Source organism: Toxorhynchites rutilus, chromosome 1, assembly GCF_029784135.1.
Source record: "Toxorhynchites rutilus septentrionalis strain SRP chromosome 1, ASM2978413v1, whole genome shotgun sequence".
NCBI lineage: Eukaryota > Metazoa > Arthropoda > Insecta > Diptera > Culicidae > Toxorhynchites > Toxorhynchites rutilus.
In genome coordinates, this window is record NC_073744.1 from 120876551 (window position 1) to 120895771 (window position 19221).

A 19221-nucleotide genomic window follows, 5' to 3' on the forward strand; every position below is an offset into this window, starting at 1 on the left:
ATAAAGTTAATGTTAATAACTATTTTTGCTGCGAACGGATTTAGGCGATTCACATGCTCAACGAATCGGAAATTCCCTAAGATTTGTTTAATATGCTATAAATTAGATTCTCCTGGTTTGTAAATGGTTAAAATACATGAACACTTTAAGCGTTTCTATTTTCCCATGCATTTGTTCTGTCCATTTGTGTGCTTTCCCGAACAGAGCTGTCAATAACGAGCAACTTATCGACGAGCAACAAAGGGGAAATCACAGGATTCAAAGTCTCCGCGAACAAAGAAAAAGAAGTAGAATGAAGGGGAATACTTGCCCAGAGTATAAACGGTGGATCTCGCTTTCCAAACGGTCACTTTCATTCGGCATCGGACTGTTGAACAATCCAGAGTCTATGTCAATTGCGAAAAAGGCAACCGGAATAGCGTTCGAGGTAAATTTCCAATGCATTGACATGAAATAAATTGCGACATACGATCAGCTAGTGTATTGTTCTGCGAAGGCAAGAATGAATCATCAATCAATTATCGTCAACTGATTCTACAATGAAAAAAACATCTCAGAGAGTATTCTACTAAACAGTTGTTTCTAAAATTTCACAGCATTATAGAATAATATCCGAAGGTATAAACAAGCGGCTTTTATAAAATAACAGCGAAGTTCTACGTCAACAATGCGGTTGTATCTTGGACACAACCTTCTATATTTTTTTTTGTTTCTCACATGTGTTGTTACCGATTTTAGTGCAATTCGACGAGTGATAACAATAATAATCTGCCTTTAGAATGAAATGCTATTATTTGGATTGTTGTTTAAATAGTAGTTAGTTTCAAATTCTTATCGTGCAACGTAATATGTCCAATGTGCAAATGCGGGCAGTCAAGAGGTCCAATGTAACATTTTTCGCTCCTAGTCTTCAACTTTAATCTCAAATCACGGATCAACAGTTACGATTGGTTTTTCAGAGTTATTCTTGACTGCTAGTGGTGAAAGTAGCGATAAAGATCGAAAGCTTTTAAGACAATCCGCGGGATAATGTTTGGGTCTTCAACTTCGTTTTTCTCGAGTTGACGAAAATGTTACATTGGACCTTTTCAAAAGTTACGCGAGAATTCACTTATCAGATTGTGTGGCGCCTCACCGACACGAGTCTTAAAATACATTTTAAAAAAATTACAATTCAATACTGAAGTTAAATGTATGAACAGTTGCAAATATAAATATATATATATATATATATATATATATATATATATATATATATATATATATATATATATATATATATATATATATATATATATATATATATATATATATATATATATATATATATATATATATATATATATATATATAGAAGGTGTATTGGCATATGAAGTAAAATTCTGAGCATAACATGAGCAAATTTATAACACAAGCGAGTTGGGGCTCACTCAGATACCTACCAAGTACATTTGGGGTCGAACCAGATCCCAAGATACTTGAATGACATGGCATGAGTGATCGGTTCAATCAAAAGTTGAAGCTTTGGTTTCGTTGCAAGAATACAATCATCTGCAAGTTTTCTTAGGCTGCAGTTTGACGTAAGGCAATTGTCAATGTCGCTTACGTAGAAGTTGTACAAAAGGGGACTTAAACCTAAGCCCTGGGGGCAGCCCATGTAATAAACTCAACTATGTGTCGAATCGCCACGAGAAAAAATCAAATGTTTCTCGTGCAACATGAAACATATAACATCTTATTCAATAGAGGCGCCAGACCCCGAGAGTGTAATTTTTCTGATAGGCCCTCTATTGAAATTGAATCAAAGGCCACCTTCATGACCAAGTATCATTTGACTTTTTTTGAGCATAAGCCATTTGAATTTCTGAAGAAAGCAACGCAAGTCCATCACATTCGTCCTCAGCCCCAGGAAAACTCATACAGCGTACCCGAGAGTAGACCATTCGTTTCAAATCAAATTTCAAAATTTGATGTAGGACTACGTCTTTGATTTCTTTATAAGCAGGTCACTTAACAAAAAATGTAACAAAAAATAATGGGGATTTCAAATGCATACTACGCAACATCGTTATTATTATACATTAGCTGGCCTGGCGAACTTCGTCCCGCCTGACTGATTAGAAGATTTATATTTTCTTAATAAGCAAGATCTTGGGTTAAATCCCAGAGCTATTCATTAATAATTCTTGTTATTGGTCGTTATATAATTTACCCTTTCTATCAATTTTCTAACGCCTCTAACGAAACTCGTCATTGTAATATGAAATCATTATCAGACACAATTTTCGATCAAGGATCATTTCTCTAGATGAGAACTATAAATATCCTTTACGAAAAATTTCTATACCGGTACTTGGAAAACTTTCAATTGAATGTCCTTTATGTCTGTGTCGGGCGCGCGACGCTCGATCTTTTGTAGACTACTTTTATTTTTTTCTACTACGCCCATACCTCGCTATACGGCCGCTCTTTATACGGCATTTCGCTTTAACAGCCCTCTTCAATTAAGACACGTTTTCGATTTACGGCCTAAAATTTTTCGTTATAACGGCAAGAAAAAAACCTTTGTGGGATTGGTTCAAAAATCACATTTGTACAGAAGTGAAAAAATATTTGCAAGACAATAACTTAAGCAACAGGATCTGCTTATTTTGGATATTGCACTAGGGCATCCTTTCAATTTATCCGAACTATCTGAAGATGTCATGATTGAGTACCTTAATAAAAATACAACAGTTCTGATCCAACCAATAGATCAGAGCGCAATAGCCACTTTTGAGGCATATTACATATTATTACTTATGATAGACCTTCAATTAAAATATTCTGATGAAACTATAACATCAAGGATCTTGTTGACAACATCAGTGAATCATGCAATGAATTAAAGAATCATGTTTGAAAAAAATATGGGTAAAATGATTGAAAAGTACTGATGCAGAAGTTAATTTCCTTACTGAAGTTAGGCAAAACATTTTGGATCCAGCACATGGACCAGTTGTATCCAAAATCCAAATTATCGTAAATTTGTTCCTATTTCGAACAAGGAATAAACATACTCCTTCAAAACGATCTTGACGTCGAACGTACACCCAAACTAGCGTTGGCTGAAAACATTTCATCTTTGGCAGAAATCATGCCATTTCGTGTGCAAATAATGAGCTGTTTTTATAGCTTAAAAATGGTTTGTATGTATGCGAGCAGACATCTCTTTCTGTTTCCTTTTCTCTTTTCATTTGGGATTGTTCCGAAAAAAGTCCATACGACGACAATGGGGATCGAACCAAGGCCAGGTGGAATGCAAAGCTATTTCAGACGACCATGCTATCCATATAGCTGCTAGTGCTGTTATAAAGAAGCGTGATAATATTACACCTCATCATGAAGTTGGAAAGTGTTTTCTAAGAGGATAAAGAAGAACATGAACGAGAATATATCTTTCTCTGTCTGGGCCGTGTATTTGGCAAACTATACGAAAAGCTTTCATATGCTTTCATTTAAATGTGTCTCCTGTTTCGCTCGCTCATATTGGCTCTAGCATATATATTATACAAATGATATACATGTATTGGGGAGTAGAACATTTTTTGTTATTTTCAGCTCATTTGATGTAATAAATCGGGATGCCATAACATTCGCTAAACATTAACTTTGAGTGTAGCGCTAAAGTGTCTCGAGAAATTAACTCGACCTGTTATAAATCAGTGAATTAAATAGACAAGAAGGCAAGACAAACGATGGATAATTTTTCAAGCCAGGCCCATCCTTACCAAAGAAAAATGATGACGACAGTGATCTGTAGGTTACCATACCTACAGATCACTGTCGTCATCACCATCGTCTTCAGATAAAAGTCATTTTTATTATTTTATGTACAAATTTATGTACTTGTTATGTATGTATTTTTGATTTATATAAAATAAAAATTAAAGGATAGAATACATTTTGAATGAAAAACCATATTACATACTTGACAAATTTGGAACCGATCTGATTGAATTTTTATCAATTTGTATTAGAATAATTGATTCCTTCTACGGCTTTTCGCTTTGCGGCCATATTTCGTGGAACGTATCTAGGCCGTAAAGCTAGGTATATTCATTGAAATATTCAAACAAACTGCAAATAAAATCCCACATTAAATTATCCGTTCGTATAAAACTTCATCAGTAACAATATTCGTCATTAAATTTAAAAAATATATCGGTCGGCTGTTAATATAACACAGCCTTCACTTGTTGCCCCTTAAATTCTGTAAGTGTTGTTGCACGTTTAATGTGTCTTGGCATTGAGTTTGAGCTATCTTTTATCCAACCACCAGATGGTTATTTCGTACGTTTTCACACCTTTTCGGGATTATAACACTTACAAGTATTGTAAACATCATTTTTGCACACAATTTGTATCAGATTTAATGAATCTCGATAACCTCAATTCCGATCATGGTCTGTCCGATGCACCGATGTTGGTTTGCCCACATGATTGCTATGGCAGCCGTTGGGCGTGTTAGGGAAACACATTCCGACGATTGTACATCATAAATGAGCGGATTTCTGAGCGGGCACCTGTTTGTATACATATTTGTGTGATTACAACAGCATGCTTTCAAAGCAATTTTTAGGTTTTCGGGTCAACAAGTAACAAGTTTATAACTCTTAGACATAGTATTTTTCGAATGATTTGATTATCCATACTCCGTTTAGCCTGCAAAAACTGCACTCCAAATGTAACACTCTCGTTTTCCAAACTTTGAACTTACACTCCGATACGGAAATGAAAGACTTAGTTCTACGTCCAAAAGACCTAGTTCAACACCGGACCAAATAGGTCTTTTGGACGAAGTTGTTGTTGGTCGAACGATCTTAACATACCGTTTATACATAAAGAAGAGAATTTCCCAAATGTACCCCATGCGTAGTCCGACGAGTCGTATTGGGCCATACTGTCCCTGTCGCTGTACGAAAATGGTTGGGAAGCCACTACAGCTCAACAACTTAAATCCCGTATTATCAGATGTGCCAAATATGAGGACCTTATAAGGTGGTCCATACCATGATGGCGAGGGTTCCGGGAATTTTGAGAAAGATTGAAGATGAAAGGCCAATATCTGTCTAATTGTTTCACTTCTCAAATGCATAGTGTATGGACTTGTTAAAAAGCAATAAAGAAAAAAAAAACTTTTTTACCGAACATGTTCTCATTTGCTCCCGCTACTCATGACTCATGACCGTTAGTCAACGGAAGTTTATGTCCACAAAACCATAAGGTCCTACGAAATCACGTAGTCCTCTATGTGCACGAAGTTCGAACGAAGCTCTTTGTGTTCGAAATCGCCAAGTTATCAGAACAATCTAAGACGATGAACAGGAAAACGGGGTATGGTGAAGAATGAACCATAAACTGGCGCAACTTCATGGTGAACTGAGCATTTAGAGAGTCGCCAAGGCTAGACGAATGTAATATGCGTGCAACAGGGAAGATAAACACCCTTATTCTTGTTTTCGAACGAATACAAAACGTTCGAAAGTATGCCTCATTCGTGTCCTTGGGTTCGTACGAAAGAAATCCATCCGATCGAACATTCGAACATCGTTCGTTCGAACGAATTGCCCTATCATTGTTTTCGTACGAATGTGTTTTTCCGCTTGTCAGTCAAACGCTACTGTTGAGTTGCGAATCAGATGAAGCGTATATTAAAAATTCAATCAATGTTTATGTTTTCGTGGCGTTCTGAGACGATGTGGTATGTGAAACTGAAAATACTCATTTATTACAGTGGAAACTTTCTATAGAAGCCGAAAGAAATAGACATGATTTTTTCACCTGACAAATATGTCTTTATTATTTATTATATTTCCTGATTTTTTTGAGCGCGAAAGAAGTCAAAAACTATTCATTTTGGAGCCATTTTTGTGTTAACAACTCACAATTTAGAGCAGCAAAAGCAAATTTCCCGTAAAGTTATTGAAAAACAGTCATTTTGTTGAAGTTTTCAATATATATGAACTGTTTAGGACCTGTCGAGTCTGATCATGAATTTTATTAGTTGTTTTTGTTGAAACTAACATCAAAATTTGAAATACAAAAACAACATTTTTACCATCAAGTGTTTTTCGCTTTACGGGCGGGTAGCAGCTATATTTCCACCAACATCTAACACTAGTCCTTTTACGAACAGGCGGCAGCTATATTGCCACTAACCGGGCAGCGGCAACTATAATGCCATCATTTTTTTCAATTTTGACGTAGAACTACGTCTTTCAGGAAGGGTGCCAAATCAGAAAACAGGTCACGGTTTTATGAAATAAAGTTAACGTTAATAACTGTTTTCACTGTGAACGAATTCTCATAATTTGCATACCAATCAAATCGGAAGTTCTCTAAGATTTGTTTGATAAGCTATACATTATAATTCGATAATCTCTAAAGTTTAAATTCATGAAAACTGGAAGAACTCCCTTTTTTCCCATACATTTGTTCTGCCGATTTGTGTGCTAACCCTACCCGTGATTCGAATGTTTATAACTCGAACATTTCTTAACAGATCGGAAACATGTTTGCGATTGATAGGAAATATTTCTACGCGTCTATCATAATTAATAAAATGTTATTTTTCATGAGATGAACAATTGAATAACTGTAAAATGTCAAGCGTTATTTAAACGCCCTAACTGCTAAGTTTTGATTGGCCTGATTTACGGTTTCCCCAACACAGACTTCAAAATCTATGTGCCTGGGAGAATCCACCTTGTCAAAACATGCAAGTCGGGGGTATTTTGTTCCCACAGAGCTGTGCTTCACTAACACGGACTTCAAAATTAATGTGCTTGGGGAATCCGCTTTGCAAATACATGCAAGTCGGGGGTATTTTTTGGTGTTGAGTATTTTTGTACTCGCTTGTCGTTGTGCAGACCGGAATATGTTTCTCTAAAACGTACTTTTAAACTTAGAAGCCTGGGAAATCGTCATTTCAGATACTAGAGGTGAATAAACTTTCGCGGTTCGAGAACTACATAAACATGAGATGTGCAATAATTTCAGAGGGAGATGTAAAATACAATGATCGTTTGACAATTCTTCCGTTCACAAATTTTGGTAGTCCTAGGCATCATCTCCAACATAAAAGGACGTTCATCAAATTTATTTGTAACGAAGAACATAATCTATTACAAAAATTTCGATGCATTCTAAAATTATATTCGAAGTGGTAAACAAGTGGATTGCATAATATAATTGCGTAGTTCTACGTCGGAAACATGCAGTCGTGTCCTAGATACAACCTCTTACAATTTTTTTGATTGTTTTGTATATTGTATATTGTTTTGTATATTGTATATTGTTGTGTATATTAGCATCTAAACGTGTCGTTGTATTGGAGTTTGTGTTGATTACATGCCTAGTTCTCACGGTCCGTTAAAGGGTTAAAGTCGTGCATTCTCTTAGTACTGATATCGTTTTTTGCTGTACAATTGTCCATGTTGCTGCAACCCGGAAGACACTCGCTTAACATGTTTGTTGCCCCATCAGTCATATACAGTAGTCATTCGCTAACGGGATTTCATCAACTACTTTAACAGGGCGTGCATTAACTGAATTACAAAGCAGTTATGTATCAATGATAAACGTCATCTTCAATTTTACGTATTGCTTTTGCTGTTTTGTAGTTCTGTTAGCGAGTAAAATTCGATAATTTAGTTGATTTCCCGACCAAGCTAACGAACGCTCACTGAATGGGTGACACTTTCATCGTTGCTTTGATGAAATCTTGCATGAAATTTGAGCGATGCATGGAATCTTGGATCCGATTATTTCGACATTTTGACGTTCGAAAAAAGTCGCGTTAGATCGGATTCGTACGAAACCTATGATACCTTCTTCGAACGTGTTCGAACGAAAGCAGATACGGCCGTTAACAAAAATAAGGGTGATAATTATGTAGAATCGTTGTAAATTGTATGGGTACTGTGATATTTTCCTACAAACAAAAAAGATATTTTGTTCGTCTTCAATATAATTTATTTGTATGATTTACCTGAAAATCTCAACGAGAGATCTTGGCTTCAGTGATACCTTCATATTTAGTATGATTCTTGACTGAATAGACACCGCACAAAGGATGATGAAGATTATCGATTACAATAAGTTCGAGTATTTTCACTATAACGATCCTGATTGACAGTCGTAATAGTTCGGGATGATGTTTTCATGAAAGATTAGTACTCAAATAATGATTTGGACTTATGACAGTTAACATAGTTTCCTACATGACTTTACTACAGTAGACTGTATACTTGAGTTATTTGTCGGTTGAGCGAAATTGCTGCTGCGTTTCTGACCTATGATGGAATTACATGTTTCTTCATATACAAGTCAAGATAGATAGGTTCGTGCATCTAAACAAAACTATAAAGGTTGACTGAAAAGAAAAGAGCATATCAAGTTCGGATAGGAAGTATACCATAATAAGTACCAGTTTTATACGTCAGGGTCATGTACGATTGTATCGCATTTGTTCACTCACAGTGACATAGCACCAGTACACGTGTCCATACGTCGGCGTCTACTAATACGCCAGCCATAAATTTGAATCATGATTTGAGTGAGAGAAAATAATACTACCATTGGATTTCTATGGGTATTTTTATCGTTAACAATTTCTCATAATTTTTCAACGAGGTATTGTTAACCGAAGCTTTTCTTCTTGCATGAATTCGATATCCGATCTAGATGCAATGCCTCCCCATATTCCTGCCTTTTGTTTTAGTGAAGATTACTGAGTGGGTATCCTCCAGAAACATGTACAATCACCATAGGTCTAAATCTAAAACTAAATGATGCCTTACTGCTATTATATTTCAGTGCGATTCGATATGGCAAGAATTCGTTTCGAAAGAATAGAGAGTCAACGTCTAGAGAAGCTTACCATTTGAGCATTTTTAAGGTGACATGTTGCTTATATGCAGAAGGAGCTATCTAATAAATTAATTATCCTAATCTACTATCACATTCAATTTCAATTTCCATTTGACGCGATTCAATTGCTATTATGTAAAAAAAGAGGCGATTACGTTATGAGTTTGCCACGAATATTGTCTTAGAGTACACAGTAATGGGTGAGGAGTGTTTGTATGGCATCGACTTAGTTTTTGAACTCTTCTCACCATAAATGAAACTGAATGATTTGATGTTCCGTGTGTGAAATTAGTTGTTGTATTCGACCGGCTGAACATTTTCATTTTTCGAATAGTGTTTTCAAACAGATATTGAAGCTATTTTAATCCGAGGGAAAAGAGTTTGACTCTATTTGGCAACAGTTACCTTCAGACCATGTCTCCTGTCACTCACAGTGAGAGAAATTTAAGCAATGCGTCATAAATTAATCGCGGGTTTATGTCTGAATCCGCCGTATAACGGACCCCTCGAAGGTTGCCATCGTTGTGGCTCAACACGCCGTACTCTCCGACGATGAACCCGTCTGGTGTCTTCTCTTCAACACGATATTTCTTATAATCGCGTCCCTCAACTACGTATCCCACCTTGGAGTCATTGGCTGATCCGGTAGCGGGGGCAAGAGCTTGCACCAGTGTTGGTGCACCTGCCTTCGTTCCGTGCTTCTCCACATACGGATCGACAATCTCCGTCGGATCGGGAGTTGGCTTATTGTTGAACTTCTCCGACGAATCGTGTGTCTGTTTCGGTACAAATTTTCCAATCGCATTCTGAATGGTGTTAGGATTATCTGCCGGTGCATTCAGTTCATCGTATGGTATCTTATCTAGCTCATTAAATACTGTGCGTTTCGGCTCATCAATGGGCTTCAGAGTAGTGGTAGACATTTTAACAACTGGGGGAGGGTTATCGTAAGCGGTTAGCCAGTAGCTGGAGGGCTTGGAGTAAATTTTAGCAGGTTCAGAATATATTTCCGCCGGCTTGGAGTATATTTTGGCCGGCTCAGAATAAAATTTTGCCGGTTCAGAGTAAAATTTTGCCGGTTGTGACCATATTTTGGCTGGTTCACTGTAATTCTTTTCGGGCTCCGACCATACTTTTGCGGGCTCTGATTGATGTGGTTTGCTGGCGGTTTCCATAGTTTCGTTTTTTTGTGCTTTCGGTTTTGATAGGTATTCCTCGTCTATGTCTTTCCACGTCTTTAACGTGGGAGCAGTTTCACCTATGAAGCTGTACGAAACCGAATGGGGTTGGTCATTGTCATTTTTCTTGTCGTGATATATGACAGTCTGTAGTTGCGCCACGGGGTCCTGCTTGCGCTGCATTCGGCCCCGAACTGGTTGAACACGAGCCATTTCTGTGCCCGGTGGAAGCACAACACGATGGATATTACTCGACTCTCCACGTTCGGACTCTTTGTCGTCACGAGTCATTGAAGGAGCACTTTCTTCAATCATGAACTCACTGCGATATGACTTCGAATCCACAGTTCGATCTCCTTCATTCAACTGTACAGACTCCATGGATTCACGCGATTTCGCAGAACTCTTCATGTGCATTTGTTGCACGATATTTTGTGGTCGATGACTAGTAGACGTTGTTGCCACAGTACTCGATGCACTACTGTAGGTAGCATCTGTCTCTGATGGTAGTTCCGTTGTATATATGGTACTTTCGCTCGTATCGCTTTCGGTTGTCTCACTGGTAGGGATGGTCGATTCAGTAACAGTAACTTCAGAATCTTCAAATTCTTCCGCAATTTCAGTGGTCGTCGTCATACCTAACAACAATTTCCCAATTCTAGGCCGAGGTTTATTCCTATAGCCGTACGATTCGGAGCCACTTCGACCCTGATCTTCCTGGGAAGTGAACAGCGCTTCAATGGGTAATATGCTTGCTTCGTCTTCAACATCGTAGTAGAACTGACTAAACTTGTGCGACCCTCGCTGGGAACGAGCTGTCACTGATGATCGTTGGTTGTCCGTGCTGCCGCCGTCATTACTTCTGCTGCTTCGAATTTCCGGTTCCATGAGAAGCGATAGGAACTCTTTCCCTGATAGAATATCACTTGGTGTTGGATAGCTGTAGGCTCGATTGATGGTTGAAATCTACAACGAAAAAAAGGCAATGATAGCGATGTTATTCGAATATCTCAACATAATTTACAATAACATATTATTTTCCCACGGCAAGATGGGATCTCCGTTAATTTTGAAAATCAACGTTATATGAACGATTGTTCGCTTTAAATTCAATAACTTATTAGACATTCAATACTTCCCAAAGGGCCAGGCCGGGTAAGGGAGTAAAAAGTGCCATAAACCAAATCACCAGCTGTATGGAAAAAATTGTAAAGAATATTAAATAAGAAATTTTGGCGTTTTTTTGAACCCCTATGTGGTTAAACATAGGATCTATAGTGAAAACGGTACTTTTTCGTTTATTTCACGCCATCATCAAAAGCTTCGAGATAAAAATTTGAAAAAAAATACTGAATGTGCATCTCATTACGGTGTATCAAGAAAAATTATCAAAAAAAATTCATCAAAAATTTAAGTACTAAAAAAATATTGAAATTTTGATTTTTTTCTTATGGAATATAGAGATTCAGTACTACTCTGATTCATATTTTAATGTGTTCCTATGGCTTTTCTAGATATGTGTGATTTTTTGAGTGTTGCGCGATACAAAAAAGACGGGTGGGTAATGTCGGGGACATAACCGGAGTGACGTAGGACTATACAAAGGGGACAGCTTTTGTTAAATATATATTTTAAATATATTGTTTTATTTTCTTCTCCTACGTGAATACCTACCTATCTAACTGAAAAATGGATTAGTTTACTGTTTACTCTTTATGAATATGTTGAGGGTTGAAAAGAACCTTTGGTGTTGTGTTTTTGTTATCACTCGATATTCCCATCTTGTTCGGTTAAACCTTCCTGTTTAGCTATTGCGTTTGCCACTCGCCACAGCTTTCACAGTTGGAAAATTTCTTCGTATCCAGCTTGTGACATATTGTTCAGTAAATTACATTTAATGCGACGTGCCGGAGAAACACTTTGCCACTCGATGAAACTAATTGTTGCCTTGATGAGCGCCGAACCGAAGCTGCTCTGTTCTTGATGCGGGTTTTCTGATTGTCGTGAGCAGCTTTGCAAGCCAACTCGAGCACTCCGACGGCCGAAACTCTATAATCGCTGTTAGGTATACTGGTGCTCCGGCACCAATCCGTTCGGCCTAGTTACCCTTGCGGAGCAATCAGTGAATCTGACCAACAGGGAACTGGAGACCTGCACGGTTCGAGTGAGACTTTGCCTTTCCCTTAACTTGTCCTCCTTTGTTACGTCCACGATGCCGATGCCGATACCACACGGGTTTACGGTTTGAAAGAAAATAAGATATTTTTTTGGGGTCCGCGTGTTTTATACTCTAGCGGTACACACTCACAGGATAGAGACAAATCGGCAGACTCAGCCAGAGGGACGAGTCCAACGAGACGAGCGAATGAGCGTTAAAAGGGAGCGATGGCAAAAAAATACATTCATTACGATTTGTTCGCTCGTTGGATTCACATGCAGGCTAAAAAGGGTCCTTTTCAGGATCACAAAATTATCTTCAATCTAAAGAGTTTATTGTTTTGTTATCACTCGATATCCCCATCTTGTTCGGCTAAACCTTTCTGTTTAGCGATTGCATTTGCCACTCGCCACAGCTTTCACAGTTGGAAAATTTCTTCCCATCCAGCTTTGTGACATGTTGTACAGTAAATGACATTCAATGCGACGTGCCGAAGTGCCACTCAGTGTCGCATTGGAGGCGATTTTAACCTGTAATTGAACATTTGCGATGACAGTGGTACAGTGTCGACTTTCAATGTGGGGTCATAATTTGGACCCCGAACTCTATGTTTACAAAAATGTCCAACTAAATATGTCGCATTACATGTCCGTCCAATTAGCTAAATGTCGAGATAAGTGTAAATTACTGTACTTTCAATCTGGAAACAATTTAAGAATTGGTGAAAATTGAAAAATCAGGAAAGTCCCCAACTATCAATAAGCTCAGAACAACTTCCAAATTCACTTACTCATCATATCCTGGCAAACAAATTATGAAAAAATCAATTTGTGTTTTATTATTATTTTGGATTATGTTTTAGAAAACATTGAACTGTATTTCCTATACTCTTTTTTGGAAGGTTTAATGGCCCTGAAAAGCGCCTTGTTTTATGGAATGGTTCCAATTTTGAAAACTTAGTACTCGTGGTTTTGAAAAAAAAACCATTTCGAACGCCCTCGATGCCGCCTTGTTCTGGATTTGCCACCAAAGCAGTTTGTATAAAAAACAAACTTTTTTCTTCTGCTACCTGATGCCGTTTTGCGATTGCGTTTGCCACTCGCCACTCGCTGCAACCGCCTGTTGTTGTCTTGATGTCCACCGAACCGAATGTGTTCTGTTCCGAATGCGGGTTTTCTTATCGTCGCGAGCAGCTTTGCCAGCTAATTCGATCACTTCGGCGGCCGAAACTATATAACGCCGGCTAGGTGGACTGGTACACTGGTACTAACGCGCTCGGCCTAGCTACCCTTGCGGGGAACTCCATATCAACACGGTTCGAGCGGGATTTTGCCTTTCCCTTCACTTTTCCTCCTTTACCATGTCCAGACATGGGTGCTTGGGTTGGTTTGTTGATGTGTTGTGATGCGAACCGATGTGGTGTACGGTTTGAATGAGAATGATCGTTACGGCAGCGGAGCGGGGATTTTTAAGCTGACTGGCTGGCTCGAGAATTACGCATGTGTGAGACTGCGACCAATGTTTCGTTCATTTTTTTCTTTTTCCTTTCCAATCGTGTTTCATTCTATTTCGCTGCTGCTCTGGTTGCCCGTTTTGGTCGGTACGATTTGAGGAGCACAAAATGGACCAATCAAAAATGGGCACATAGTGCATTTTGACAATGCTTGATATTTCACAATTATTCAATTATTTATCTCAAGAAAAATGAAATGTTATTCGTTATGATAGATGCATAGATATATTTCCTATCAATTGATGCAAAAACCTTTGCGATCTATTGAGGAATGCTCGAGTTATAAGCGTTCCAAATCTTGCATTTTTTCCTACATGTTCAGTGCCTAGATTTCCATTTCACCCCCTATATCTTCCGGTTAGACGTAGTCCTACGTCAAAAAACTACAACCTGACGTTGTACAGAACATTATGGACGGGGTAAAGAGGAAGGTGCGAGCATACGGGCTTGGGCTCGAAGTATGAATAAAAAGAAAATGCCTAAAATTGTTTAATAGTTTTTATTTTACTGTCTAAAATTTTCAAAAGGATCGGTCTACTGGGCGAATTTCTACAGCGTTTTTTCCGTGATGCAATTTGATGTGACACACCCTTTATTTCATAAGAACGTGACCTGTTTTCTGATTTGGAACCCTTCCTGAAAGACGTAGTTCTACGTCAAAAAATCACACCCTTCGTTTTCTCATGGATTCAGTTGTTTAGCTTGATACAGAAATTAGATTTTATAGATAGACAGCAAATGAATATACATTAAAGTACCATGTACCATTTCTAAGAAAATGTACCATTTTTGAAAGAAGCTCGGATCGATGGAGAACGCTTCAAGCCTAATAATCAGCAATTGAAACCCACTTATTTTTCGCAGTTGGTTGTCTGACGATACCTTTGGCGTGCCTCAAACATTCACATCCCGGAAGCTACTCGAAGGGAAAAGTAGTTGTCATTCACATACCTAATAGCGACCGGTGCCATACCGAGAATGACACACAATCTGGTTTGATGTTCAAGTTTGTGCAATTGTCATCGACCTGATGTTTGTTGCATGCTGGAAAAGGCATTCCAAACTTACGCCGCCCCGGAACGATATTCAAATAACATACAAATTGCATCATCGGAGCGCTAGATAATATGTTTACGATATGTTAAGTGGTCACAAAGTGAATCAAACCGCGGAAAGATAAGATTCCAATCTGTCCACACGGCGCACGTTTAAATGGACTCATCGTCAGAAGCACTTTGGGTTTTTGAATGAATCTAATCTTCTTGTTGCAAGACAGAGGCTGTTTGGCTTATAAATTGTATTATGATAAATTTAATAAGAAAATATGTTTTCACGATAATTCTGTTAATGTTGGGATAACTGGGCGCGCGGCTTCGGCAAATCTAGGGATTACGAAACACGCCGCTGTTGATCATCTGATGGAATATGCCAAAAGCCACTTTTGCAGAAGGAATAGTCCCGGGTAAAAGATTAATTCTGTTAGATGACATGGACGATTTTCGCACTGTCTATCAAGCCATTAGACACGGAAGAGAAACATTAATCGGATTAAATGTTGTGCACATCATTTCAAACCATCAACAGATTTATTTGACGCTCAGTTCATAGTGCTATATCATTGGATTCAAGATGCGCAGATCCGCAGAATTAAAATGACGATTGTATGAAGTCAACAGCAAGTCACCGTAAGTAGACAAAAAATGCGCACTAGAAGTTATGAATGACTCGATAATTAGCCCAGCAAGACCAACCGGATTTGAAGTCGAATACCACTGAAAAAGGACTGTGCGACGGTTTTTCTCCACTCCGTGTATTGGAACTGAATAGATTGTACATGGTTGAATTACGGGCTGTCAGCATAAATAACAGCGGCACCGACACCGACTATAATGTCTACCGACCAGCAAGACACAATCTCAATTGCTGAAGTGGGAAACGCCTTTTATTCTGAACGCTCTTTCAAAAACACGGTTTATAATGGGAGAGCTTGTGTATATAGGTGACGATCAGAGATTTATCTGGCGGTGCTGCCGTGAATTAGAGCTCCTTGTACTCTTAAGGATCTACGCTTCTGACTATTAATCTGACACCATCATTACGCACGTTCAAGCATACATACTGGTTTAAGTTGGTAGAAGAAGAATCGACCCGATCGATCGAGTCCATTGGCGAAGAGGATGGTGTGAAACGAAACAAGTTATGTGTTGGCTTTGTGTTTGATCCAAACGACTGAATCATAAAATGAGCCGGAACTAATCAGCACTGAGTAGGTTGACAATGTCACGAAAATTGCTTTTTAGTGACTCTCGTGTGCCGTATAAAATAATGTACTTTAAGTTATTTCACGATAGTATTTTTTTATGTGATTTGATTTCCCGACGGTCATCAAAATAACAGGAGGGATATGAAGAATTTAAAGTCATTTCATTTGTAATGATAAAACCTAACATATTGGAAATGGGTCCACCACTCCTCAACGCTCCTCAAATTTATAACTTAAAAATTATGATACCGTTCTGAATCATATTTCGGACAACATCATATTTCGGACACTTTGGTCTAATATCTTGAAATGCTTAATGCACTGATGCTATAACTATCAAATTAATATCACAATTGCTTCTTTAGAGTAATCCCTTGGTAAGTAATCACTATCATTTCACATGACAACTACATTTGAGTTATAACATAATCGGCAGAAATCTTACAACACTAATCATTATCGTTTGTGTTTGACGTTTCCTTAGCGTGAGCACGTAGAATTTACCCGTTCATAAATATTTAAATTTCTCCCGTGTTTCATCAGTTTTACCAAAAAAATTTGGTAAAAAAAAAATCGCTGACAAAAAAGTTATTTTAAAAATTAAAATTCAGCCCTTACAATTTCCAACAAGTCGTCCATACATCGAAAGATGGGCACTTGTACAGGGAAAAAGTTTTCCGAACAACAACTTTTTCATGTTTTCTTTGAAAAAAATACAACTTATCCTAATTTTGTTTAAAGTCAAGATAGCGATATAGTGTATTCGACAAAGTTTTAGATCTTATAAAAATGTGAACTTTTGTCGAAGACATCAACTTTCTATCTGTTATAGTTTTTGGAATATAAGTAATTTTTGTATGAAGACTCCTGAAAAATAATGTTTTGCTCGTAACATTTTTGTGCGTAAATTCTCACGTTTGACATGTTCTTGACATGTTTCCAAATAGAGAAAAGTTAGTAGAGCGTGTAAATTGAGATAATTTATACATAAAAATGTTACGATAATTACATTAATAATATTTAAAAAAAATAATTAAAAAGTTGTTTTTTTTTTATCCAAAATATATATTTTTATTGAGGCTCATATGGCGTCAACCTGACGGGGCCGGGAGTTCAATATTTCGACAATGTTTGCCTTATAACTATGTTAGTAATATGTAACCGATTACTCGCGGTTGGCTCGAGGTTAGTATTACAAGTGTTTTCGTAATTGTGATGTTGCTGTCTCCAATGCTCTGTACCTGTGCCCGACCCGGGATACTTCCTATTGGGATGCAGCTGATCATTAATCAGCAACGCCCCCTAGTCTGTACCCCATATCTAGCGTGGTGCGTCTTCTCGACTCGAGGAATCCAGGATAGAATGGTCACTAGCCGGCGCAAACATCAGCTCGTGTAGAGTTGTCATGAGCGGTACAACCTTTGGCTCTTGTTGAATGATCAGTGGACTGCACAACCTTTGGCCCGTGTATCTGTAAAGAGTGTGTGTATGTATTGCCGCGACTAAGTAAAAGTTTATCGATCGGATAGGAGGGATATGAAACGGGGACACAATGAAGGAAACATCATTAAACGTTGACATCGGCGTTTCTGAGGAACAGGTATAGATGAAGCAGAAGATAAGGATCACGGCTACCTAAGATATCCCGGACGGGGATATCCGATTGTCTGCCTTTTGCTCTCAGTGCTCTAGAGAGCTGAGAGCGAGCAGCATGGAACCGGATACACGACCAGACAATATGCTCGATGTCGTGGTAGCTATCGCCACAACCACAAAGATTGTTTGCTGCGAGCCCAATGCGATAGAGATGCGCGTTTAGGTTGTAGTGATTGGACATAAGCCGAGATATCACGCGAATGAAATCACGACCTACATTCAATCCCTTAAACCAAGCTTTCGTCGAAACCTTAGGGATAATCGTGTGTAACCAGCGACCGAACTCATCTTCACTCCACATGCGCTGCCAACTAACGAGTGTGTCCTGACGAGGAATGTGAACAAAATCGTTATAAGCAATTTGCCTTTCAAAAAGTGTGCCTTCTGAAGCGCCCACCTTAGCTAGCGAGTCCGCTTTCTCATTCCCCGGAATCGAGCAATGAGAGGGAACCCATGCTAAGGTAATCTTGAATAATTTTTCGACCAAAACACTCAATAGATGTCTTATTCTTGTTAGGAAATAAGATGAGCGTTTAGCAACTTTCATTGAACGGATTGCCTTTATTGAGCTGAAACTGTCTGAAAAAATAAAATAATGGTCGATGGGCAATGTTTCAATGATCCCTAGTGCGTAGTATATCGCACCCAGTTCAGCGACATACACGGAACAAGGATCGTTGAGTTTGAGTTGTTGTTCGGCAAAATTTTTTCATGTACATGTGCCCATCGTCCGATGTATGGAAAACTTGTTGGAAATTCTAAGGGCTATTTATATCAATTTTTTTTAAACAAAATTAGGATTAGTTGTATTTTTTTCAAATAAAATATAAAAGAGTTGTTGTTAGAAAAACTTTTTCCCTTTAAAAGCGCCCATCTTCCGATGTATGGACGACTTGTTGGAAATTGTAAGGGCTATTCATATATATATTTTTGGGAATTTAAAAAAAATACGTTTTTGAGAAAAATGAATTTTAATTTTTAAAATAACTTGTTTTCAGCGAAATTTTTTTCCAAAAATTTTTTGATATTTTTTCGTAAAAATTTAAACAATTTCCTATATTTCATTCTTTGACATGAATTTTGTAGGTATCATAGTTTTTAAGTTATAAATTTTTGTAAAATTTTAAGAAAAAAATTGGTCTTTTTCCAAGTTGTCTAATTATTTTTCGAATACCGTTCCGTACCGTTCCGAATCATATTTCGGACACTTAAGGCATATGATGCAGAAAATATATGCACAGGTATTATTTGGTAGATATTTTTAATAAATTAGTTCAATCGAATCATCGAATAAAATGCTTTTCAAATGAAGCAAATAAGAATCAAACTTCGGACACTAAATCAAATTTCGGACAGATTGAATTCAAATTTCGGATACTTTATTTTGTAATTTTATGGACGAAAATTACATTACACTTGATTATATTTTATAGTCAACTGCGAAACAGCAATCACAGTAAACTGTCAACGACTGGCTCTTAACCTGTTGATGGAGATTTCATTAAATTGATGTTTAGGTTGCCGTCCAATCAATTCGTGC

General features: G+C 37.8%; 1 protein-coding gene across 1 annotated transcript in view; it reads right to left on the bottom strand.

The window, feature by feature from the left end:
• Positions 1-8004: 8004 nt before the first annotated feature.
• Positions 8005-19221, bottom strand: part of LOC129767985 (uncharacterized) — a 53075-nt gene continuing 41858 nt past the window's right edge. The window contains exon 2 of the mRNA XM_055769328.1: positions 8005-11057. Coding sequence (XP_055625303.1) covers positions 9342-11057 — 1716 coding nt within the window. The 3' untranslated portion in view covers positions 8005-9341. The remainder of the gene's footprint in view (positions 11058-19221) is intronic.